At 39.8% G+C, this 22,392-nt stretch overlaps 1 protein-coding gene across 4 annotated transcripts in view; it reads right to left on the bottom strand.

The window, feature by feature from the left end:
• Positions 1-22,392, bottom strand: part of CSNK2A1 (casein kinase 2 alpha 1) — a 53,206-nt gene that overhangs the window by 10,844 nt on the left and 19,970 nt on the right. For 2 of the 4 annotated variants that reach the window (XM_004746722.3, XM_045084013.1), the window contains 6 exons: positions 12,973-13,183; positions 10,626-10,737; positions 7,511-7,612; positions 6,946-6,996; positions 5,593-5,652; positions 3,978-4,061 (listed from right to left, as the gene is read on the bottom strand). In XM_004746722.3, the coding sequence (XP_004746779.1) occupies positions 3,978-4,061; positions 5,593-5,652; positions 6,946-6,996; positions 7,511-7,612; positions 10,626-10,737; positions 12,973-13,073 (510 nt within the window). In that variant the 5' untranslated portion in view covers positions 13,074-13,183. Of the gene's footprint in view, positions 1-3,977; positions 4,062-5,592; positions 5,653-6,945; positions 6,997-7,209; positions 7,453-7,510; positions 7,613-10,625; positions 10,738-12,972; positions 13,184-22,392 lie in introns of those variants that run through there. The other 2 variants (XM_004746724.3, XM_013053437.2) reach the window with 2 other exon arrangements.

The following is a 22,392-nucleotide window of genomic DNA, read 5'->3' as shown; positions in this document are numbered from 1 at the left end:
GGCACCCAACTCTTGATTTTGACTCGGGTCATGGTCTCAGGTGTGGGATCTGGCCTTACATAAGGCTCTATGCTCAGAACAGAGTCTACTTGTCCCTCTCCTTCAGCTCCTCCCCCAGCTCTCTCTCTCTCATAAATCAATGAATGAATAAATAAAATCCTAAGAAAAAGAATTTGCTGAGTGAATGAAGGGAAAAACCACACAAACCATTCTTATCAGAATATATTCACAAAAATCAAAAAAGAAGTAGGCAAGCCCAAGAGGCACCCTTATTTGCCCACTTTGCCAAGCACAACAATGATTTGAAGTAGGAGTAGGAGGACCTGCATAGTGCCATCACTCTGGCACCATCTTTCCAAGTTCACTGCTAACTAGGTACAGTGTTTTCCTTGTTTCAGTAATGAAGGAAAATGTAACAAAAGCTACAAAAGCAAGCATAGCCTTTGTATGCTTTTTCTTTTTACCCCCTTAACATTAATGCTTCAGAGCCTTCTTTGACCTTCTTATCAACAAGCTGTGGCTTCACAGATAGCACCTCAGTCTTTTCCACCCATACTCTCTGGCCCACGTCTCCTACCAGCTGACTCCCGCAATCACCTAACAAACATATCAAAACTAAACATTTTTTTTTCTAAGTTTTTTTTTTTTTAAAGATTTTATTTATTTTTTGACAGACAGATCACAAGTAGGCAGAGAGAGAGGCATATTCAGGTCAAAATTTTCACCCTGGATTCTTGTTTCCCTTACACTGCACTGCAACTGTCAACTGTCTGTCAACTGACTCTAGCATATTCTAACCAAAGTTATCACATCCACTGCCATCCCCACCTCTCATCTGACTTACTGCAATAGCCCTTTTTCCTAACTGGTCTCCTTGCTTTCACTCCTGTCCTCTACCTCTATTCTCTACAGAGCAAAAAGCTTTCATTTAAAAATGTTTATAAAGTCACACAAAGTTGGAAATGCTCTGTATATCCTTCACCCAATTTCCCCTAAGGGTAACATCTTGCATAACTACAGTACAATATAAAAACATACTGGCACAATTCAGACAGATCTTATTTTCCAGTTTTACAAGCATGCAGGCATATAGTTCTTTGCAACTTATCAATGCGTAGACTCACAGAACTTCTAGAAGATACAGAGCTGTTTCATCACCACAGGTGTCCCTTGTGCTATCCCTTCCCCTCACTTCCTAACCCCTGGGTTAGGTTTCCCTGGGTTTCCCCTGGGGAAATCCCTATTCTCAAGCTCCATTTTCGTTGTTTTGAAAATGGACTCATTAGTTTAACTTTTTGGCTGCTTTTCCCTCCTCAGCATGAAATCTACCAAGTTGTTCATTATCACCAGGTTCTATCCTCTTTTTTCTCTTTAAAGATTAGAGAAAGAGAGACACAGAGAGAGACAGAGCTCGTGCATGCATGAGTGGGGGGAAGGGTAGAGGGAGGAGAAGCAGACTCCCGGATTACTGGCTTGATCCCAGGATGCCGATATCACGACCTGAGCTGAAGGCAGACACCCAACCAACTGAGCCACCCAGGTGACCCAATCTGGCATTTTTCAAAATGGCTGTGCCAATCCATGTTCCCACTAGCAATGCACGAGACTGACTTTTTCTGCATCCTTGCCAGTATCTGGTATTGCCATTTTTAAATTTTAATTGTTCCAATAGATATGTAATGAATGTTTTTAAAATGTTAAGTGAGAATATGTTAACCTTCTGCTTAAGCCCTGCAAAAAAAGCTCTGCATCTTCAGAGAAAAGGACTGACAACGATCTTTACAGTTTTACATGATCTGTTCTCTCTACCTCTTTGATCTCATTTTGATCCTCTCCTACCTGTTCATTCTTTTTTTTTTTCTTTCAACATTTTATTTATTTATTTGACAGAGAGAGATCACAAGTAGGCAGAGAGAGGGCAAAGCAGGCTCCCTGTTGAGTAGACAGCCCAATGCAGGGCTTGATTCCAGGACCCTGAGACCATGACCTAAGCTGAAGACAGAGGCTTAATCCACTGAGCCACCCAGGTGCCCCTCACCTGTTCATTCTATCTAGCTCTATCGGTTTCAACGTGCCAGGCACATTCTTGCCTCAAGGCCTTTGCACCTGCGATTTCTTCCATCTGGGACACATTTATTTCTGTGATTACATGACTTGTTCCCTCCAAGTGTTGAAATGTCAACTTCCCAATGAAACTTTCCCTTTATAACCTTATTTAAAACTGCAATACCCTCCACCATTCCCTATTCATGATTTATTTCTCTTCAACATCACTGTTTTAACTTTTTTAGTATTTTTTTTAGAAAGATTTTATTATTTGACACAGATAGACACACACACACACACAGAGCCAAGAGAGGGAACATAAGCAGCGGGGAGTGGGAGAGGGAGAAGCAGGCTTTCTGCCAAGCAGGGAGCCCGATTCAGGGCTGGATCCCAGGACCCTGGGATTATGACCTGAGCCGAAGGCAGATGCTTAACAACTGAGCCACCCAGGCACCCCCACATCACTTCAAAAAAAAAAAAAGAGTATGTGCAAAAAAGCACGCACACACGCAGAAGTTGGGGAGGGGCAGAGAGAAAGGGGAAGCAAACTCCCCACTGAGCATGGAGCCTGAAATGGGGTTTGATTCCAGGACCCTGGAATCATGACCTGAGCCAAAGGCAGATGCTTAACTGACCAAGCAAGCCACCCAGGCATCCTTCTTCCACTTCACTTTTAACCTTTCTATCCCATCATCCTCCCTCAAATGCAAGTTTCCTATAGACAAAAATTTTTTTTGTCTATTTGTCTCATGCCTGCATCTCCAGCCTCTAGAACAATACCTATTACATAGCGTGAGTCTAAAAGAATTATTAGCTGGTGAATAAATCAACTATGTCCCCAAAGTCTACAATGGATAGTCATCACTGCCTATAAAAGGTGGGCTTAAAGGTCACCTTAAAAAAACCACTATAGGGGTGCCTGGGTGGCTCAGTGGGTTAAGCCTCTGCCTTCGGCTTAGGTCATGATCCCAGGGTCCTAGGATCGAGCCCCGCATCGGGCTCTTTGCTCAGCGGGTAGCCTGCTTCCTCCCCTCTCTCTCTCTCTGCCTCTCTGCCCACTTGTGATCTCTGTCAAATAAAATAAATAAAATCTTAAAAAAAAAAAAAAAAACCACTATAAAGCTATCTGGTCAGTGCAGCTGTATTAAAAACATCTGTAGAGCAAAGGGACCTCAAGACACCTGTTAATAAGCAGCTGCATTTTCTCAATATTTTATCTATATTACAACGGTGTATACTTCTCACAATAACCTGGTGGCACACAAACCAAGTATTAGTATACCCATTTTACAAGTAAGAAAAGGTAAGCAAATGAGAAAGGAGTTTCCCCCAAGAGACTAGTTATTTAATGAATGGAACCAGAAACCAGAAACCTACCGAAAGCTAATGTTTTGTCCACTAATTGGTTTCCTTCCTTTTTTTTTTTCCTCAAAGTAATCTCTATGCCCAACATGGGGCTCGCACTCAACCCCGAGATCAACAGCTGCATGTGTTACTGAGTCACCCAGCCCCTCAAATCTGTTTCCTTCTTCTTCTTCTTCTTTTTTTTTTTTTTTTAAAGATTTTTACCTATTTATTTCACAGAGAGAGATCACAAGTAGTTAGAGAGGCAGGCAGTGGGGGCGGTGGGGAAGCAAGGCACCCCACTAAGCGGAGCCCGATGCGGGAATTGATCCTAGAACTGCGAGATCATGACCTGAGTGGAAGGCAGAGGCTGAACCCACTGAGCTACCCAGGTGCCCAAATCTGTTTCCTTCTTCATAGTATTCTTAGGAATATGAATATTGATTTCAATATTCTGTTAATGAGTTCACTTACTTACTAAACATTTATCAAGTGCTTAATAGTTACCAGTGAATGGACAGATGTTGAAGATGAGCCGATTAACTCTATCATACAAATAAGTAACACTTGGTACTCTATCACATTACCTTTCTGTGCTCATGATCAATCATGACATTATGGGGCTTCACATCTCTGTGCATAATTCCCATGCTGTGACAATAATCCAGGGCCTGTACGAGGAACAGGTAAGAAAGAAAGAGTTAGCTTGCTGAAAAGTGACTTTCTTAGTCTTCTCTAACTTTTTCCTCCATAGTTTTCCTTCTAGCCTCAGCCCTAGGAGTCAAGATTAGGACAATCACTCCCACGCTACTCTTCAGATACCTGTATAAGATCCCATAGTCAGGCAAACTCACAGCCTCTGAACTTCAAGTTCTGTTCCTACACTGTTGTTTAAACTTCCTTTTTGTTCAAAAACACCCAAAGTGTATACCAACTGCATTACTTTCAATCTCTCCCTCTTGCCCAAAAGCTGGATCATTTTCACAAACATAGTCCCCTCAGAAAAAAACTGGTCTGTACCACAAACCTCTCATTCAAAGAACAATAATCCTTTAGCAGCTAAGAGTCCACAACATAAGTTGGCAAACCACAGCCCATGGGCCAAATATGGCCTGCTGCCTGTTTTTGTGAGTAATGTTTTAGTGGAACACAGCCATACCTATTTGTTTGCATATCACCTCTGGCTGCTTCTGTGTTACAGAAGGATGCCGATATCACGACCTGAGCTGAAGGCAGACACCCAACCAACTGCAGATATAAGTAGTGTGATAAAGACCCTATGGCTCACAAAGACAAAAATTTTACTGTTTGTCCCTGTACCTGATTTATGACATCAAATCTGATTTGAAAACCATGTCCAATCTAAAATTAAGGTGAAATGAATGGCATAACCTTTGGGTTTTGCTAATCCCAACCTTTAAGTCAGCTGATGTCACTGGCCAAATTCTTGTCCTTCCTGAAGGGCAACCTGGGCTCTTATGGTTCCCAGGGCTAGACAAGTATACCCTTAACTTTTGAGGTCCTGCTTGCCACAGTACTGCATGAGCCAACGAAAAGATCAAATATCTCTGCTGGCATGGTTTCTTTACGGCACTACCAAGGCTCAAATGCAGGCTTTACAGCAACCCTCATTCGGTTAAGAAACTTTAGCCACCTCTTAGCAATTTTCTCATCTATAAAGCTGATCTTAATGCTGATTAGGAGCAAGATAATTGGTGATCCCACTTTAGAAATCAAAGTCCACTCTAAGTCAGCAATCTCTTAAGAAGAGATTTACATAATCCTTAGGACAATGACCCTGGTGAGGACTGAGTTAGTTTACTGTTTTACTTGTTGAATTTTAAGTAAAATAAAGTATACCAGAAGCAAGCATATGATAAATTATTTTTATAAGTTTTAACAGTTTAATTGTAACTTTCCTAAGGGCATGACAGAGATAACCTATTTTTTTTAAAAGGGGCCCCAGCTCACTTCTAAATGCTGTTTCCAAAGCATTCTAAATTACATTCCTACTGGATTCTATTCCATAATGCTTATTACCACACTGGTTCTGATGCTATTAACTTACTAAAATTTTATATGAGGAGGCCCCTTCTTTCAACATACTTTTCAAAGTCAAGTCACAGACTTTTTCACAGTTACTGGACTATTTAACAAAAGGAAGATCAAACTAAAGATATTTAGTATTCCAGGTTCCCTTACCTTCAGAATCTCATACATGTAAAATCGAATATCATAGTCTGTTAACGTCTGGTACAATTGCTGTTAAAGACAAATGCAACAATTGAGCTCTGATAGGAAGGCAATTTCTCTTCTTTGTAGTAATTCAAACCAAGGCTTGGCTCATTTGCTACTGGTCCAAGATCTGTTTACTGGTCTCTACTTCTCCAACAGAAAATGTGCTTTTTAAAGGAGATACTTTGGGTCTTTAACACTGTATATAAAAGTGAAGACTTACTTAAACTTGTATTGCTAAAGCTATACCCCACTGTTGGGAACATATCAATTTATATATGCAACATGTATTGATGTTATATATCTGTGATTTAGTCTGCTTTTCATTTATCTCCAGACCTTCTCATACAAGGCATTTTGGCATATACATGCCTCCTTAGCAGGGAACTAACCCATTTTTGGCTTACATAGTTATAGGCACTGTGGATTACCAATGGGTATGCAAGATGGCTTGCTGACAAATCCGTTAATTTAAAAGAACTATTCCTGTCCCAATTTAAAAGTAAACTCCAAATAACTTTCCAGGTTCCAAAAAGTTGCAGATTCTTTTTTTACATCTACATATCATAAATGGTTAGTGATATCCTCTGACAGTTTTCCTTGAAGTTATCATTCTGATTCTGAAATAGTTTTTTTCTGTTTTTCCTCCTCTTAGCAAAGGATTCAACCATTTATTGATATGTAACATTCTTAATACTAGAATGGTGCAAAGGCCAAGTCAAAAACCTTTACAGCTTGTAACCCAAGAGAGTGTCCATATTCCTGCACTGGAACTAGCAGTATTTAAAATAAGCAGGTCACTGGATGGGATGCAAATCAGAGATCTATTGTAGAGGTTTGTATCATATCAGAATTTACACCACCTTTCTCTATCCACCCCTTTTTAATATCTATACCCGAGAGCTTCAGAGGAATCCCAAGGTATAAGCAGACCTTGCTTTACATATAAAATACATTCCTTCTTGAATATGGTTGTTTTAAACTGAAATGCCTTAAAACCAGATCCTGACTGAACATGTGCTATGGTCTTTTATTACGTTTGATATCTGTAGAAACAGTCAAATGAATGGTCAATGTGGTGAGAAGTAAATGTACTGGTAATTGAAAAGAGCACAAAACAAATATAAGAGCAAAATACCAAGATGTAGAAAGTGGACACTGTTTGTATAGGAGTTTCTCTACCTTAAAATTTAGCATGGTAAGGATGAAAAGCTCTTTTAAGCAAGTCAGAAGGAAGCTCTTCTAACAGTAACATCACTAAAAGCCTTTCTATGTGGTCTAAAAACCCAACACCTTGAAATGGTTGGTTATATATTATACCTTGAAGTCTGTGTTGTTTACGTGTTCAAAAACCAAGGCAGGGGTTCGTGACTAGGGGAGAGAAAAAGAAAATACACATTAGCAAGAGCCCCGGCAGTTTTAGTGGGCACAATGTTTGCGGATACTACGTGGTGAATTTGGTAGTCCTCGCCTTAGTAGCAGGAAACCCTCTACTGCTACAAGCCCTCCCCACTCTCATCATCACCACAATTAGGTCATTTTTGGGATGGATTTCAAACAGAAGACATGGAGCTGAAGTCTCACCAGGCTCTAGGCAGCCCGACAATGCGCCCATCGCCCATCGGCATCGGACCTGAGTTTGCAAAATGGATTAACACATTTCAGTTTCCAGTGCTATCAGTCTCTTAGCCTAGAAGAATAAGAAATAGTCTGTGGGTGGAGGTCTCTTTGAAAGAAAGACCCAAGCTAGTTAAATGGTATAACTGATTAAGCACTTTTAAAGCAGGACTTAACGGTCGAGGGGGGAAAATAAAGAGGCCAGTTGTACTCTGGGTCAAACACCAGCTCAGCCCTAACGGGCCTTGCCAGCGCCTACTATACTCACCACAGGGTCTTTTACAATGTCTGCCAGTGTGATGATGTTGGGACCGCCTCGTAAATTCTCCAAAATCTTTATTTCACGCTTGATTTTCTTCTTCTTTACTGGCTAAAAGGGTAAAAATATATTAGTGAAATTACTTCAGAGTATTTCAGTAAGTAATGTAATACATAAACGGCTTCCATGTGAACGCTTTCAAGGACGGACATGTTTCAGTCTCATCTCTGAATCCCCTTATTCTAGCCCTGTGCCACATATTCTGCATCCCAAAGACCAGATCCTCTGTAGAACTAGCATTTAAGTCCAGTTGTCAGTCTTAGCATGTTAACTTTTGAAAACTACACAAGCTAGGAGTGCAAATGGAAACACTAAGATATATCTTATAAAAATCTCCTTGTCAATTAGGATGAAACATGGACTCTTTCCATTCCTTCCTCTAAATCTATAAACACCCTAGGGGCACCTGGGTGGCTCAGCTGGTTGAACCTCTTGGTTTTGGCTCAGGTCAGGATCTCAGTCGTGAGACTGTGCCCCATGCTGGGCTCTGTGCTCAAGGCAGTCTGCTCAGATTCTGTCTCTCTCCCTCTGCCTGTCCCTTGTGCACACTCTCTCCGCCTCTAAAATATGATAAATAAATAAATAAAATCTTAAAATAAGTCAGGACCAACAGCAAGGATGGCAAAACCATCGTTGTGTAGCCTAACTCTGTGGGTTAAATGCTGGCCTTGTAGTCAGACTGTATAAGGTGAATCGTACTTTCGTTACCTGCCTGCTGTGTGCCAACAGCAAATTACACAAGTTCTCTAAGCCTCTCTTATGGGTAAAAATGATCAGTAAGAATACATAACTTTTAACACTGGAAGGAAATGCAGAGATGGTATTTTCCAGGTGATCACCAATTTAATCTCCATTTCCAAATACACGTCCCATGTATAGTCACTCGACATCTTCCATGTGAAACATTTCTCACTTGTTTCTTCCTCTTATGTTGTGCATGCTAAATTACACTTGCTCCTTCTCCACTCCCACAAACACCTATCCAAATCCTCCTCCTATTTAGGACCTGAAAACAGTTCCTGGGAGCTTTTCCTAACTGCTACCATCTTCTGAACTGTGAGACCTACTATTTGTGCCTTTTATATGACTCTAGATAACCTAACCTATCACTTTATCATATCCTTATCCATATATCATCCTACAGTTACACAGTAGTTCAGGCTCCAAAGTGTACTTCTGTATGTAATTTTTTATTTGATCCTCATATCAATTCTGAGAAAGATAAAACAAGATTATCTCATTTGCACAGATGAGCAAACATCTTAGATAGGTTAGAAGTACTACCAAGGTTAATTACTTTTAGAGTCTGGATTAGAACCCACACGTTTAGATTTCTAGCCTACTTCTCTTTCTATTTGTGATAAGACAGACATAAATACTCAAACTTTCTGGTTCCCAAAAGGTGTGCCATGACACCCTAGCAAATTCATAGGGTCTCTGTGAAATTTTTAATTTGTGAGGGAAATACCGATCAACATCCAGTATCTGCCAGATACAGAGTATACCACCAGCCTGAGGTAGTTCATAACTTCAGCATTAGATTGAACTACATTCTTTCTGATGGTGTATTTTTATGAAGCTGGGTTTTCACCTGCTGCTGTGATAAAAAGCAAATGTTGTACAAAAATCAATGTTGAGGGGTGCCTGGATGGCTCAGCGGGTTAGAGCATTTGTCTTCTGCTCAGGTCACGATCCCAGGGTCCTGGCACTGAGCCCCACATCGGGCTCTCTGCTCAGCAGGGAGCCTGCTTCCCTAGACCTCCTGCCTGCCTCTCTGCTTACTTGTGATCTTTGCCTGTCAAATAAATAAATAAAATCTTTTAAATAAAATGTTGAGAAGGAAATGAAGCTATCAGTGGCCAAATTATTCCAACATTTGAGAAGCTATGCAGTGATTGACAAGTGTACATACATATCCTAAAATTAATCAATTAAGATTATATTAAGAATAAAATTATATCTTTCTTATGTATAGAACATTTTAAATAGCACCTAACCTAAATTAAACACTTTTTTTTGTTATTTGGACTTAACTACTTAAAAGTTACTGAAACAATATGGGTGGTTATAAATTGAGAAAGTCTGGGAACTTCTGCTTCTCAGTGTCCAATATATTAAAGTTCTTATGACAAGAAATTATATGCTAAATTCCCTAGCATTTGATACTGTACAGTACAGTTGTAACTAACTTACAAGTTGCATATTGGTAGCCCATTGGCCAAACCAGGCCTACCTACAGAACATTTTTAAAAACTCTTGAGCCAACATTTAACCATCAGGATAATTCATATATAAATATAAATTTCTACTTTCTTTTTGCAAAAGAGTATCAAGCAGCATTAGACTTGCACTACTACAAACCAATTTTGAGCCATGGATGGAGCACACGCAGCAGTACCCACCACTCACATCCTCCAGTCATGGGCACTTCTATCAGACTAGCTGCACTGATGGCATCTGCCTGCCATTTCCGGGGCGCCTCTGTGGCTCAGAGGGTTAAGCCTCTGCCTTCGGCTCAGGTCATGATCTCAGGGTCTTGGGATTGAGCCCCACATCAGGCTCTCTGCTCAGCAGGGAGCCTGCTTCCTCCTCCTGTCTCTCTGCCTACTTGTGATCTCTGTCTATCAAATAAATAAATAAATAAAATCTTTAAAAAATAAAATAAAATAAAGGCCTGCATTTCTGACTCTTCATCTTTAAACAGCAGAGGCAACAACTTCTTGAAAACAAAAGGATGGACTGTTCACTAAAAATCTAGGAAATCAGAATTAGGCAAAGTCCTAGGAGAGAGAAGACTGAATCTTTATTCCCTTCTCTACCACAATCTAGTTGTAGGACTCAAATCAAATCACTTCTCTTGCTTCAGTTTCCTGATCTGTCAAATAATCTCTTCTAACAACTTCACTGGATACAATAAAATAAAGGTGTTAAAGCACTCCAAAAACCCTTTCAGATGCTACTTTTAAAAAAGGTATTTAAAAGATAATTTAAAGTATTATTACCTAGAAAAAAAATCTAAATTCCAAATATCTCTGAAATTATAATCTTGCTCTTCTATACTCACCTTGAGAATTTTAACAACAACTTTTTCATTATTTGTGATGTTGATGGCTTCAAATACTTCACTGTATTTACCCCGGCCTAATTTTCGAACCAGCTGGTAGTCATCTTGATTACTGTAAACAGAAAGACTCAAAGTCACAATGATTTTAAAATTTCAAACCATTGGGCACTAATTAACTTTAAAAACTCTACTACCAGAGGAGTAAAAGAAATAAAAGGTATTTCAAATAATTTTTTTATTTTAAAAATTGGGCTATTAATTAAAAATGTGTGTTCCAAGTTCTGGAATTAGAAAAATTTAAGCCTTTCAATTATTCTTTCAAATACCAAATTGTATTTCTACTGGCATACCACACATAGCCAGCTTATATTAGGGTTTGTTGTGTGTGTCTGTGTCCAACAACAGACAGCTTTCCCTTGGAGAATAATTTTATATATTCCTGTCCTCTCATGCCTGGCCCAGCAGAAAACACATATTGTAGGAATATTTCAATTCAGCTGCACTTTGGAGGCAGCTGATTTTTAATGGGCCTTTTTACAGGTAAGTGGCTTTCAATATATAGCCTTGACCTCCCACATGCTCTCCAAGGCAAACCCTGAGAAGAGTCCATACAGTGGAGTTTGCAAATCACGCCACAGATCATGAACCATAGTCAGGGGTCCCTTCCTCACTTTTATCCATATTCCATGACCACTAGCATCAGCAGATGTAAAAAAAAAAAACAATAATAATAAAATAAGGGAAATGCCAACATTTTCTCCCTGTCTCTGATTACAACTTAGATGACTTTGCTTTAGAGAATGACAAAGACGGTCCTTTTAATAGGCCTAAATTCTATTTACTCCTGCTGAAGACACTGAAAATCCAATTAACAAATTAGCTATGCAATTTCCTCAAGCAGCTAAAAACAAAGTGAATGAACAGAGAAGGTAAAATATACTAAGGACAATGGACAATGAATTAAGGGAGATCCAGGGGAAGGAAGCTTTTAGGTTAGTTGAACTCTCCTGTGGGACGGGCACAGAAAACAAATGCAAGCAAGCAAACAGCACCATGCCAAAAACTCAGAAGGGCTGTTTATAGTGTTATTTAAGCAAAACTAAGTGCAAAGCACTCAGTCTCAACAGAGTGGTTGAAATTTCCTTAGCAAAACACAGGTATTCCTGGAGTCCAAAGCCTGTGATATGAAGGGAACTGTCAGAGTATCAATAATGATAGGTTCTTGATGGTATCTTTGAAGCACACTGTACCTCTTTGTGCAGAGGCAATAAACTTACTGGTAAAAATCATGGTTTCAGCAGGATGACAATATGCCCTTATGCCAATTCTGGGAGATTACCTTCAACCACTTATAGGTTATGTACACCACATGTGAACAGACATAAAATGTAGCACATGGGAGCTGTAGCTTTATGTGCTTTCAAATACTTTATTTTTTTTGTTTTTCTCAAGGTTTTTTTTTTTTTTTTTTAAGGATTTTATTTATTTCTTTGATAGACAGAGATTACAAGTAGGCAGAGAGGCAGGCAGAGAGAGAGAGAGGGGAAGCAGGCTCCCTGCTGAGCAGAGAGCCTGACGCAGGGCTTGATTCCAGGACCCTGGGATCATGACCCGAGCCGAAGGCAGAGGCTTTAACCCACTGAGCCACCCAGGTGCCCCTCAAATACTTTCTTTTGTAGTTGGTGTCCAAAGCCTTTTACCACAGTAAATATGACCTCATCAATTAACTACATACATGTTAGAGGATAACGGATGCAAACATCCAAAAGAGACTGCATAGAGAATGAGGGGCAAACACAGCTGTTCAGGTAGACTGCAACTATTCAAAATAGAATTTGGGCTGAATTCATGTTACACATGGCTAAACTCATGATAAGGGCAAATGCTGATACGGGTTTAATTTTGCTTCTATCAGAAAGAGGACATCTTTCTGGAGAACTGTTTCATCCTTCAGTATCATCATGGGACAACATTCTCTGACCTCAAAAATATTTTATATAAGAGTCTGGTGTTTTTAAAGTCTTTTAAGTATTAATTCTCACCTAGCTGTGAAGCCTGTAGCTGAGATAAGCTGACAGGTAACTCTATGTTACCGGCCTTTCATCCAGAGTATGTGAGTCCAAGGAAAGAATAAGAGACAGAAATAATTTTTACATGATAAGCCAATCAAAACTCTTAATTTTCAAAGCAATACCTTGTTTCTCCACTGCAGAAGTAAACACAAATCAGGTTTCAATCTTGAGGTTTATAAATGTAGTCAGGAAGCATTCCTGATACAAATTACTCAACAAATCCATAAGAATCAGCCCTTTTCAGTGTGCACAGTGAAGTAAAAAGAAACAATTACCCCCACTCCACCACGTGTGACTCATAATCCCAGTACTCTCGGGGTCTGTGCGTATTAACATCTGTGTAAACTCTGGCCCTGCTTGGCACGGGTCCCGACATGTCAGACAGGTTGGCGAACGAAGGTGGACTTGATGTTTGGAGATCTGGTGGTCACTGTGTTCAGAAGCAGCTGGGGGATAAGACCTTGTTTCAGACCTGTTTTCTTTAAACTGCGAATACAAAGTGCATAAAGGCCAAGGAATTATTTTCTTAAAAGCATATGGGGGAAAAAAATAAATCATCTCAATTTGAGGCTCAATAATGGCCTCAAATTAAAAAAAAAAAAAAAACACAAAAAAACAAAACCAATAATGTTCTCAAATATACTTCTGATTCTTCTACCTGTTAACAAATGACTAGGTCCCCAATGTGTTAACCAGTGTTTCCTATAACTTGGGACAGAAAATAGTAATCATCATCATCATCATAGTAAACCCAGGAAACATAGTTTAAACTGGTCCTAATACAACTCTGCAGTTGCTTATTACCTCCTCATCTAAAGTCTGGATGTTCTTTATAAGATAGCCTGGAAGGGAAAAAATGGCATCAAGGATAGACCCATCTACATTACTACCATTTATATAATCCACAGAAATTACTGACAAGAACAGCTTTCTGTAGCTCACTCTACAGTGTTAAAAGGCTCTAGAACAGTGGCAAAGCCAGGAGTATAAACCATCAGCCTGACTGTTCCTGGTTGATGAAACCAACCATCCCTTCCTGGCTGATGAAACCAGGAAGGGAATAAAGACTTGTTCTCATACTTTGAAGTTCAATGTCTTTTTATATTGGTCTAAATCATTTAGGGAACCTTGCATAATAACTCAGTAGGTTCTTAATTACCTCTTGAAGGCTCAAGTCATTAAGTTTAAAAACAGAAATTTTTAAAAAATTTTTTAAATTTTTTTAAAAAGATTTTTTAAAAAAAATTTTATTTATTTATTTGACAGAGAGAGAGAGAGAAAGAGATATCTGAAGTAGGCAGAGAAGCAGGCAGAGAGAGGGGGAAGCAGGCTCCCCGTTGAGCAGAGAGCCTGATGTGGGGCTCAATCCCAGGACCCTGAGATTATGAGCTGAAGGCAGAGGCTTACCCCCTGAGCCACTCAGGCATTCCCAGAAATTTCCTCTTGATTTATTCAATATAGGAGCAAGCTTAATAAAAACTGGGAGAAGACAGTTATATTGCCTCAAATAATGCAAAATTTGACATAGAAGGAAAAGTGATGGATTTTAGAAACATGCTTTCTACGAAATTAGTAAACTAAGTCTTCCTATTGGTAAACTGTGATGTCTTCCCTGACCATTCCAATCTATTTATCTTCTTTTAAAAATTCCTGTAGCATTTGCTGATTCCCTTTACTCTGCATTGATTAAAAATGTACTAAGTCTCCAGATTTCATAACCGGAGAACACATCACCTATGCAGTTTTCTGGCCCCGACTGTATAATCTCAATTTAGTTACAAGGAAACACTGGACAAAGAGAAAACAAAGAATTTTCTATAAAGGGGGGGAGGGGGGAGAGATACACTGTACTAAAAATATCAATATTATAAAACATAGAAAAGGCAGGAAGGATAGAGGAGACATGACTATACACAGTGTCCTGTCCCTAGACTATATTCTCTACTGGAGCAGGGTAAATGATGTAAGTAACAATACTATCATACCCATTGTCCCATGGCGGTCAGCCTCTCCTCTTCTGTCCTGCCTGCTGCTCCCTTCCAGTGTATTCAATAAACTTCTATCACCTTTAGGGGTACATGGGTGGCTCAGTGCCTCTGCCTTCGGCTCAGGTCATGATCTTGGGGTCCTGGGAGAGAGCCCCATGCTGGGATCCTTGCTCAGCGGGGAGTCTGCTTCTCCCTCTCCCCGTCCCTCCCCAGCTCCTGCTATCTGTTTCAAATAAATGAATAAAATCTTTTTAAAAAAATTACAACAGGTAAATCCGAGTAAAGAGTTTACAGATGTTCCTTGTACCACTCTTTTGTTGAAACATGTTATTCATAAAAACTGTGGTAAAACATAAAATTTACCAATTTAACCATATTTTCTTTAAATAAATACAAAAATAATAGGAGCTGTAGCTAACTCCCAGCCTTAGAGGGACAACTCATGGGTGAACATGACATCACAAAATGAGACTTTTTCCTGGAAATCACCTGAGTCACATGGAAAACATTCCCCAACTCTCATTTACTAGTCTGTGTATCTCTCAGTTTTATCACCCAGTGTTCCTCTGCTTTCTTAAGGCCTTGGCATTCTCTGTGAAAAGCAGAGCAAGACTAATTCACTAATGAAACTCCTGAGATTCTCAAGTACTTGTTTGACTGACCCTTGCAGCTTTGTGCCTCATCAGCTGGGACCTAATTTATGAACTGGTGACTTGATTTCCCATTGGGAGGACTACCAGCGGTTTTGCAGCACCCGAAGAGGTGGTTCACTTTACTAACATGCATACCAAATAATCTGTTTACAGTAAGAGAGTTGTTCGCATGAATCTCAAATGGTTGGCCTTCATTACATAGGGAGAAGAAATGCAAGAGTTCTTCAACTGTACTTCAGTAATCTCAGATAAAGTGGTGCGGAGAGGGATGGGGAAGAGTGTGATAGGCTAGGGATAAAGAGGGGGATGTGAAAAGATATGAAGGGAAAGTAATCAAAGATAAACATTATTATATTCAGAAATAGTACTTCACTTGCAACCTCTGTAAACGTGTATGTATACTCATATACAGCCTTAACATGAAAGAAAGGGATGGGCTAAATTTCTCAATGATTGGCTGGTTCTTTCATACACTTCTTTTGTCCATCCCTTAAATACATGAGCATCTACTATGAAAAAAATAGTATGCCAGGCCTTGGGAATAAAAGGTAGAACAAATGTGAGACAAATACGCCTTTAAAAAGATTTTATCTGGGCGCCTTGGTGGCTCAGTGGGTTAGACCACTGCCTTCAGCTCAGGTCATGACCTCAAGGTCCTGGTATTGAGGCTTTCTGCTCAGCGGGAAGCCTGCTTCCCTCTCTCTCTCTCTCTGCCTGCCTCTCTGCTTCCTTGTGATCTCTGTCAAATAAATAAATAAATACATAAAATCTTTAAAAATATTTATCTGCAGCTAAGGATATGGAAACTCACTGAAGAGGTGTTTTATTTTTTTTTTAAAGATTTTATTTATTTGACAGAGAGATCAGGAGTAGGCAGACAGAGGAGGAGGCGGGCTCCCCACCAAGCAGAAAGCCTGACTGGGGGTTCGATCCCAGGACCCTGAGATCATGACCCGAGCTGTAGGCAGAGGCTTTAACCCACTGAGCCACCCAGGTTCCCCTCACTGAAGAGTTTTTTTTTTTTTTTAAGATTTTATTTATTTGACAGACAGAGATCACAAGTAGGCAGAGAGGCAGGCAGAGAGAGAGAGAGAGGAGGAAGCAGGCAGCCCGATGCAGGGCTCGATCCCAGGACCCCAGGATCATGACCTGAGCCAAAGGCAGAGGCTTAACCCACTGAGCCACCCAGGCACCCCTTACTGAAGAGTTTTAAGCAGAAAAGTGACCCGTGTGCACATTTTGAAAAGTTCACTCTGGCTGAATGTGGCACAAGCAGAGGAATAGACTTAGGTAGAAAGAAGGCTGTTAGCAGTAGCTTATGCAAGAATGATGATGAAAGCTTGACCTATAGTGGTAGCAACGGAGGCAAGTGCAAAAATCTGAACAACAAAATTTATGGTATAAAATCAGTAACTCTGGGTGTACTAGATAATGGGTTAAGTGGGAGGTGACTTTCAGATTTCTGGCTAGAGATATTTTTTAAAAAGTTTTATTTTAGAGAGTGTGTATGCAAGAACAAATAAGCGTGAGAGCAGGGAGAGGGGGTAGAGAGAGAGAGAGAAGCAGACTGCCCCATGCAGAACTTGAGCCCACAACCCTGAGATCATGACTTCAACAAAAAATCAAGAGTTGGACACTTAACCAACTGAGCCACCCAGGCACTCCAAAAGTACCTTAAAAAAAAAAAAAAAAAAGATTTTACTCATTTATTTTGACAGAGTCAGTGAGAGAGGGTATACAAGTGCGAGAGGGAGAAGCAGGATTCCCGCTGAGCAGGGAGCCCAACACAGGGCTTGATCCTATGATCCTGGGATCATGACCTGAGCCAAAGGCAGGAGCCCAATGACTGAGCCACCCAGGTGCCCCTAGAAGTACTTTTGATACCACTTATGGGGGACAGAAAACTTCTGGAAGAGACCTCATAGGTCAGGTTTTGGACTAGGTTAAAATGGATGAGACATTAAAATGGATACGGAATAAGCAGTCTGGAGCTAAAAGAGCCTTCTCAAGCTTTAAATAGCTAACCCTCCCAGTTCTACGGTTAGACATTTCCTTCCTTTATCTACAAATAAGAAAACAGCCTAAATAAGTTCAGTTGCTTGGCCATGAATATCCAGGAGAGATTTGGGATTCAAAGCCTAGGTGGCTGGCCTATAAAGTTTTAAAAAACCTTAATTTCCTTATTAGGCACTCAGCTCTCTGAGGTCAAGATCCACGTCTGATTTATCCTTTGAATTTACAGAACCCAGTTCAAGGCTCTGCACCTTGCAGGGTGTTCTCTAAATATTATTTGCTGATGAAATCAAGGTTTGTTTTCCCCCCCGCCGCCAAATGAAATGAAAATGAAGTTTACTTCCAGAAGATAGGGTGCCCCTATTTTGGCCATGTGGTACACAGCTAGGAGAACCGGAAGACTGACTCAAGGGTTCTGGAGTAGGTATTTCCTTTGCATATACATTCTCTCTCAGTATCACAGATTCCTCTCTTAAATAACAGGGCCATGGTTAAGATTTGTCTTTTTCTCCCCACAAGAGTTAAAACTAAGATAATACTGGCGAAACCTTATTTTAGCAATTTTTACAAAAAGCTTGTTTAGAAACTAGGTAGAGTGTCTGAGTTCTAGATATCCTGGAGGTCAATTTTCCCATCTAGTGTTTATAATACAAGCATACCTTAAAAAAATCTGACTTACAGAAAAAGTATTAAATAACTTCCATTTTAAATGACCTAACTTCATCCTTACTGTTCTCACGTAATTGCATAAAAGGAGGTGTAACTTTGGCGTTTAATGATTTCATATGACTACTACCTAAAAAGCTTTCAGACTGATGCTGAAGACAATGGCTATATTTTGTTTCTTTAATACTTAAGACTAATAGAAGCCAATTAATCAACTGAAAAATTCTGCCAACAAAATTTACCCTACTAAAGTCAGACCACACCTACAACCAAAGCCAGTTATACAGTTCTGTTTGACCTCTTCTTTAATAACATGCAAGGAAAACTCCATCCAACCAGAAGGTTACAATGTGTACTGCCAAAATCATGTTTATCAACATAAATGGAATACAGAACTAATTAATTTCAATAAAAATTCCTCTTGTCCTCAACGAATCTCTCCCTCTAATCTCTTCTACACTGTATTTCTGTTTTTCAATCTAGCAACTAAAAAGAAAATTAGAGGCTTAGTAAATGGTCCAATACCAGAAAACTGCATGTCTGATTAATCATCTGTGCCAATGTATTTTTTTCTAATGTTTCAATAACACTTTATTTACAAAATCAAAATTACATGCTGGATTTGGGCCAGTGAACTATATAGATTGTGCCAATGTATTTTTATAGATAAATTCCCTAATGAACTGGAAAAGATTATTCTTGAACTTTAAATTTAAAAAGTCTGATTTCAAATAATATAATTTTATCAGTTCTTTTAATCCTGATGTTTTTTAGAGTCTCCATCTTAAAAAAAACCACAAAAACCCTCCCATCCCTAGATCAACCACAGTGAATGAACAAGATCTCATAATCATCCAGACAGGGCAAAGATTTCTACAGTAAAGAATGAGGAATGTGCTTACACTGCACTGACTGCATGATTTAAGACTGCTCATTCAGGGGAAAGCAGTTATATAAGGAAAACAACACCTTCTTAGCACTGTTGCTACAGAGAGTGAATTCTTCTTCCTAGCAATCGGGCAACATAAACTGGCAAGAGAAACAGGCTTTGTAAACAAACTCAGAGAGAACATAACTATACTCGCACCTGGTAAAAGCAAAGACAAATCATAGAAACTTGGCTTCCCCCCCATTTCCCTCTTTCTAAACAGATTTTTGCTTTTAAGTAATCTCTACACCCAATATGGGCTCGAACCCACAGCTCTGAGACCAAGATTCACACATTCCACAGACTGAGCCAGCCAGGCGCCCCACCTTTCACCCTTTCAAAATGGCACTGCCTAGAAGGCCAAATAAACACACAAAAACAGTAGTTAGTACTACCCGAATTACTTGTTTCATGTATCCATAGTTGTCCTTAATCCCTCATTCTCTCTTCCTTTCAAATTAACAGCATAATGTTCACCCAGTAAGCATTTATTAAACAATTATGTACCAGGAAATGTGTGGCAACTGCCAGGAAGAGATTCTTTCTCCAGGCCCTGGAAAATAAAGGGAAATCATCTCTGCCCTTGACAAAGGGTACAGTCCATCACATCACAAGTGACCAGTGCTTTAAAGAATTAAGTCATGGTGCTCTGCAGGCACTGCACCCACCCACTACCATTCATTCAATAAATATTAATGGAGTACCCCCATGTTTGGGGAAAGCTGCCAGGAAAAAAATAACATCTAAGCTTAGTTTTGAAGGCTGCATAGGACTATTTAGATGAAAAATAGTAAAACAAGAAAACTGCAAAGCACAAGACTTTAAACAAGTCAAGAATTTTATTTATTTATTTAGATTTTTATTTCTTTATTTGACAGACAGAGATCACAAGTAGGCAGAGAGGCAGGCAGAGAGAGAGAGAGAGGAGGTAGCAGGCTCCCTGCCGAGCAGAGAGCCCGATGCGGGACTCGATTCCAGGACCCTGAGATCATGACCTGAGCCGAAGGCAGCGGCTCAACCCACTGAGCCACCCAGGCGCCCCTTATTTATTTATTTATTTATTTATTTATTTAACAGACAGAGATCACAAGTAGGCAGAGAGGCAGGCAGAGAGAGAGAGGAGGAAGCAGGCTCCCTGCCGAGCAGAGAGCCCGATGCGGGACTCGATCCCAGGACCCTGAGATCATGACCTGAGCCAAAGGCAGAGGCTTTAACCCACTGAGCCACCCAGGCGCCCCAAGTCAAGAATTTTAAAGACAAGGAACATTATACCCTAAAACATTATACCCTTTGATAAGAGGCTGGCACAACTCATTATGCCTTATAAGAAAGAAGTACATCAGACTAGCAAGACCCTTTAATATTGGATTTGGATAACACTGGAACATTTTGTTCCAGTAATTCTGTTACTAATGTGTGCCTTAAAAAAATGATTAACTCGGGGCACCTGGGTGGCTCAGTGGGTTAAAACCTCTGCCTTCAGCTCCAGTCATGATCCCAGGGTCCTGGGATCGAGCCCCGCATCGGGCTCTCTGCTCAGTGGGGAGCTTGCTTCCTCCTCTCTCTCTCTGCCTGCCTCTCTGCCTACTTGTGATCTGTCAAATAAATAAATAAATCTTTAAAAAAAAAATTATTAACTCATAACCATTGCAATTCAGATCTCATTCTCTTCCTTTCTCTACTCATACAGATAAGTTCTACTACAGAGGTCACAAAGCAAATGCCCTGAAAGGACAAAGAGCTAGGGGGTTTAGATCCATGAGAGTGTAACTAGTGCTTCTCAGTTTTCAAAGAAACCAAGATTGTAGAAGGCAATTTTCCTGTTTTCAGTAAGGGTGGGCTAGGTTATTTGGGTCAATCTTCCCACTGAGAACAGCTAGAGAACAGATTAAACACACTTACACTCACTCACTCTCACACATACACACATACTCATTTCACTCTTAAATAAAACAGATAAACAATTATAGCCTACAGCGAAGAGAAAATGAGAACCCAGAGAAGGAAGGAAGTCCAAAGGCTCTTTGTTGATCCCTGAAAATTAGAATTTTGTCCTGATGGAAAGCACAGGGCCCTCACAAGGGAAGGAGTCTCAAAGGAGACCTTCATAATAAGCTAACTTCAGAGGGTTACAACCTCAGGGTAAGACTAAATAGGAAGAGGAAGAGCCAGGGAAGAATTACATCCTTATGGAGGGAGTATCAGATACGAAGCTTGCTTTAAGGTGGTCCCTGGACCTGTAATGTCCAGATACCTCACATGAGTAAGCTCTCTGGGGGGGTGGGGAACCTTGCTATTAGGGGCCTCAAATGATTCCTACAAATTATTTTTCAAATATAATATGCAACCTGTAATAAAAGATAACTAGTTACTGAAGGAAAAGACTACAAGAGTAAGAACCGGCAAAAAAAGAACACAAAAGTCCTACAGAGACTTCTGATCTCATCAAACGCAAACTACAAACAACCATGCTGACTATGCTTATAGAAATAAGAGACAAGCTTCAGAATATATGAAGCAACAAGATACTACAGGTTTCAAGAAGTGAAAAGAACAAAACAGAACTTTTAAAAAGAAACTGTGGAATGGTTTGGTACACTTTTGATCAGGACTACAAGAAAAAGAATGGGGGTACCTGGGTGGCTCAGTTAGTTAAGTGACTGCCTTTCGCTAAGGTCATGATCCGAGTCCTGGGATCGAGTCCTACATCAGGCTCCCAGCTCAGCAGGGAGTCTGCTTCTCCCTCTGACTCTCCCCCACTCTTGTGCTCTCTCTCAAATAAATAAATAAAATCTAACAAAAAAAAAAAAAGGAGAAAATGGCACAGGGGAAAGGCAATATTTATAAGAGGTATAATAGCTGAAAATTTCCCAGAAGCAATCAAACACAACCACATTCCAGAAGCCAATAAATTCCAAAGAGAATAAATAAAAAGAAATCCACAACATACAATAATAAAACAGCAGAAAAATCAAAGCAAAGAAGCTGAAAAGCAAGCAGAGAAGTCAGACGACATCCAAAGAAGCAACTCAGAACAGCTAGTTTTCCAAAAGCAACAATGAAGCTTGAAGACAGTTTAATATCTACAGTGTGCTAAGGAAAAAAAATTGCCAAATTATAATTCTATATTCAGCAAATATCTCTAAATAAATAAGATAAAGAACAATAAACCCTTCTGGAAGGTTTGTGTTGAAAGAAAGAAGAGCAAGCAAAATAAAAATGTATGGAAAAGTTCAATCAAACACTGACCATTAATATCAGACTTTGGTAAATAACGGTTCCAAGTTCCAAGTTATTATGATCTATGATGGTACGACGTATTTCAACAGTAGAAAGAGGGGGGAAATGAAATAATAAAAAGAACCCCCAAAAAAGGTAAGAAAAAGAGAAATAACTCCAGAACATAAGAGACAGTGAGAGAAAAGTTAAACTGAAATATGACTAATT

Source organism: Mustela putorius, unplaced genomic scaffold, assembly GCF_011764305.1.
Source record: "Mustela putorius furo isolate JIRA1106 unplaced genomic scaffold, ASM1176430v1.1 tig00000743_pilon_pilon_pilon, whole genome shotgun sequence".
NCBI lineage: Eukaryota > Metazoa > Chordata > Mammalia > Carnivora > Mustelidae > Mustela > Mustela putorius.
Note: the sequence above shows the minus strand (reverse complement) of the source record. Positions and strands in the feature narration are given on the sequence as shown.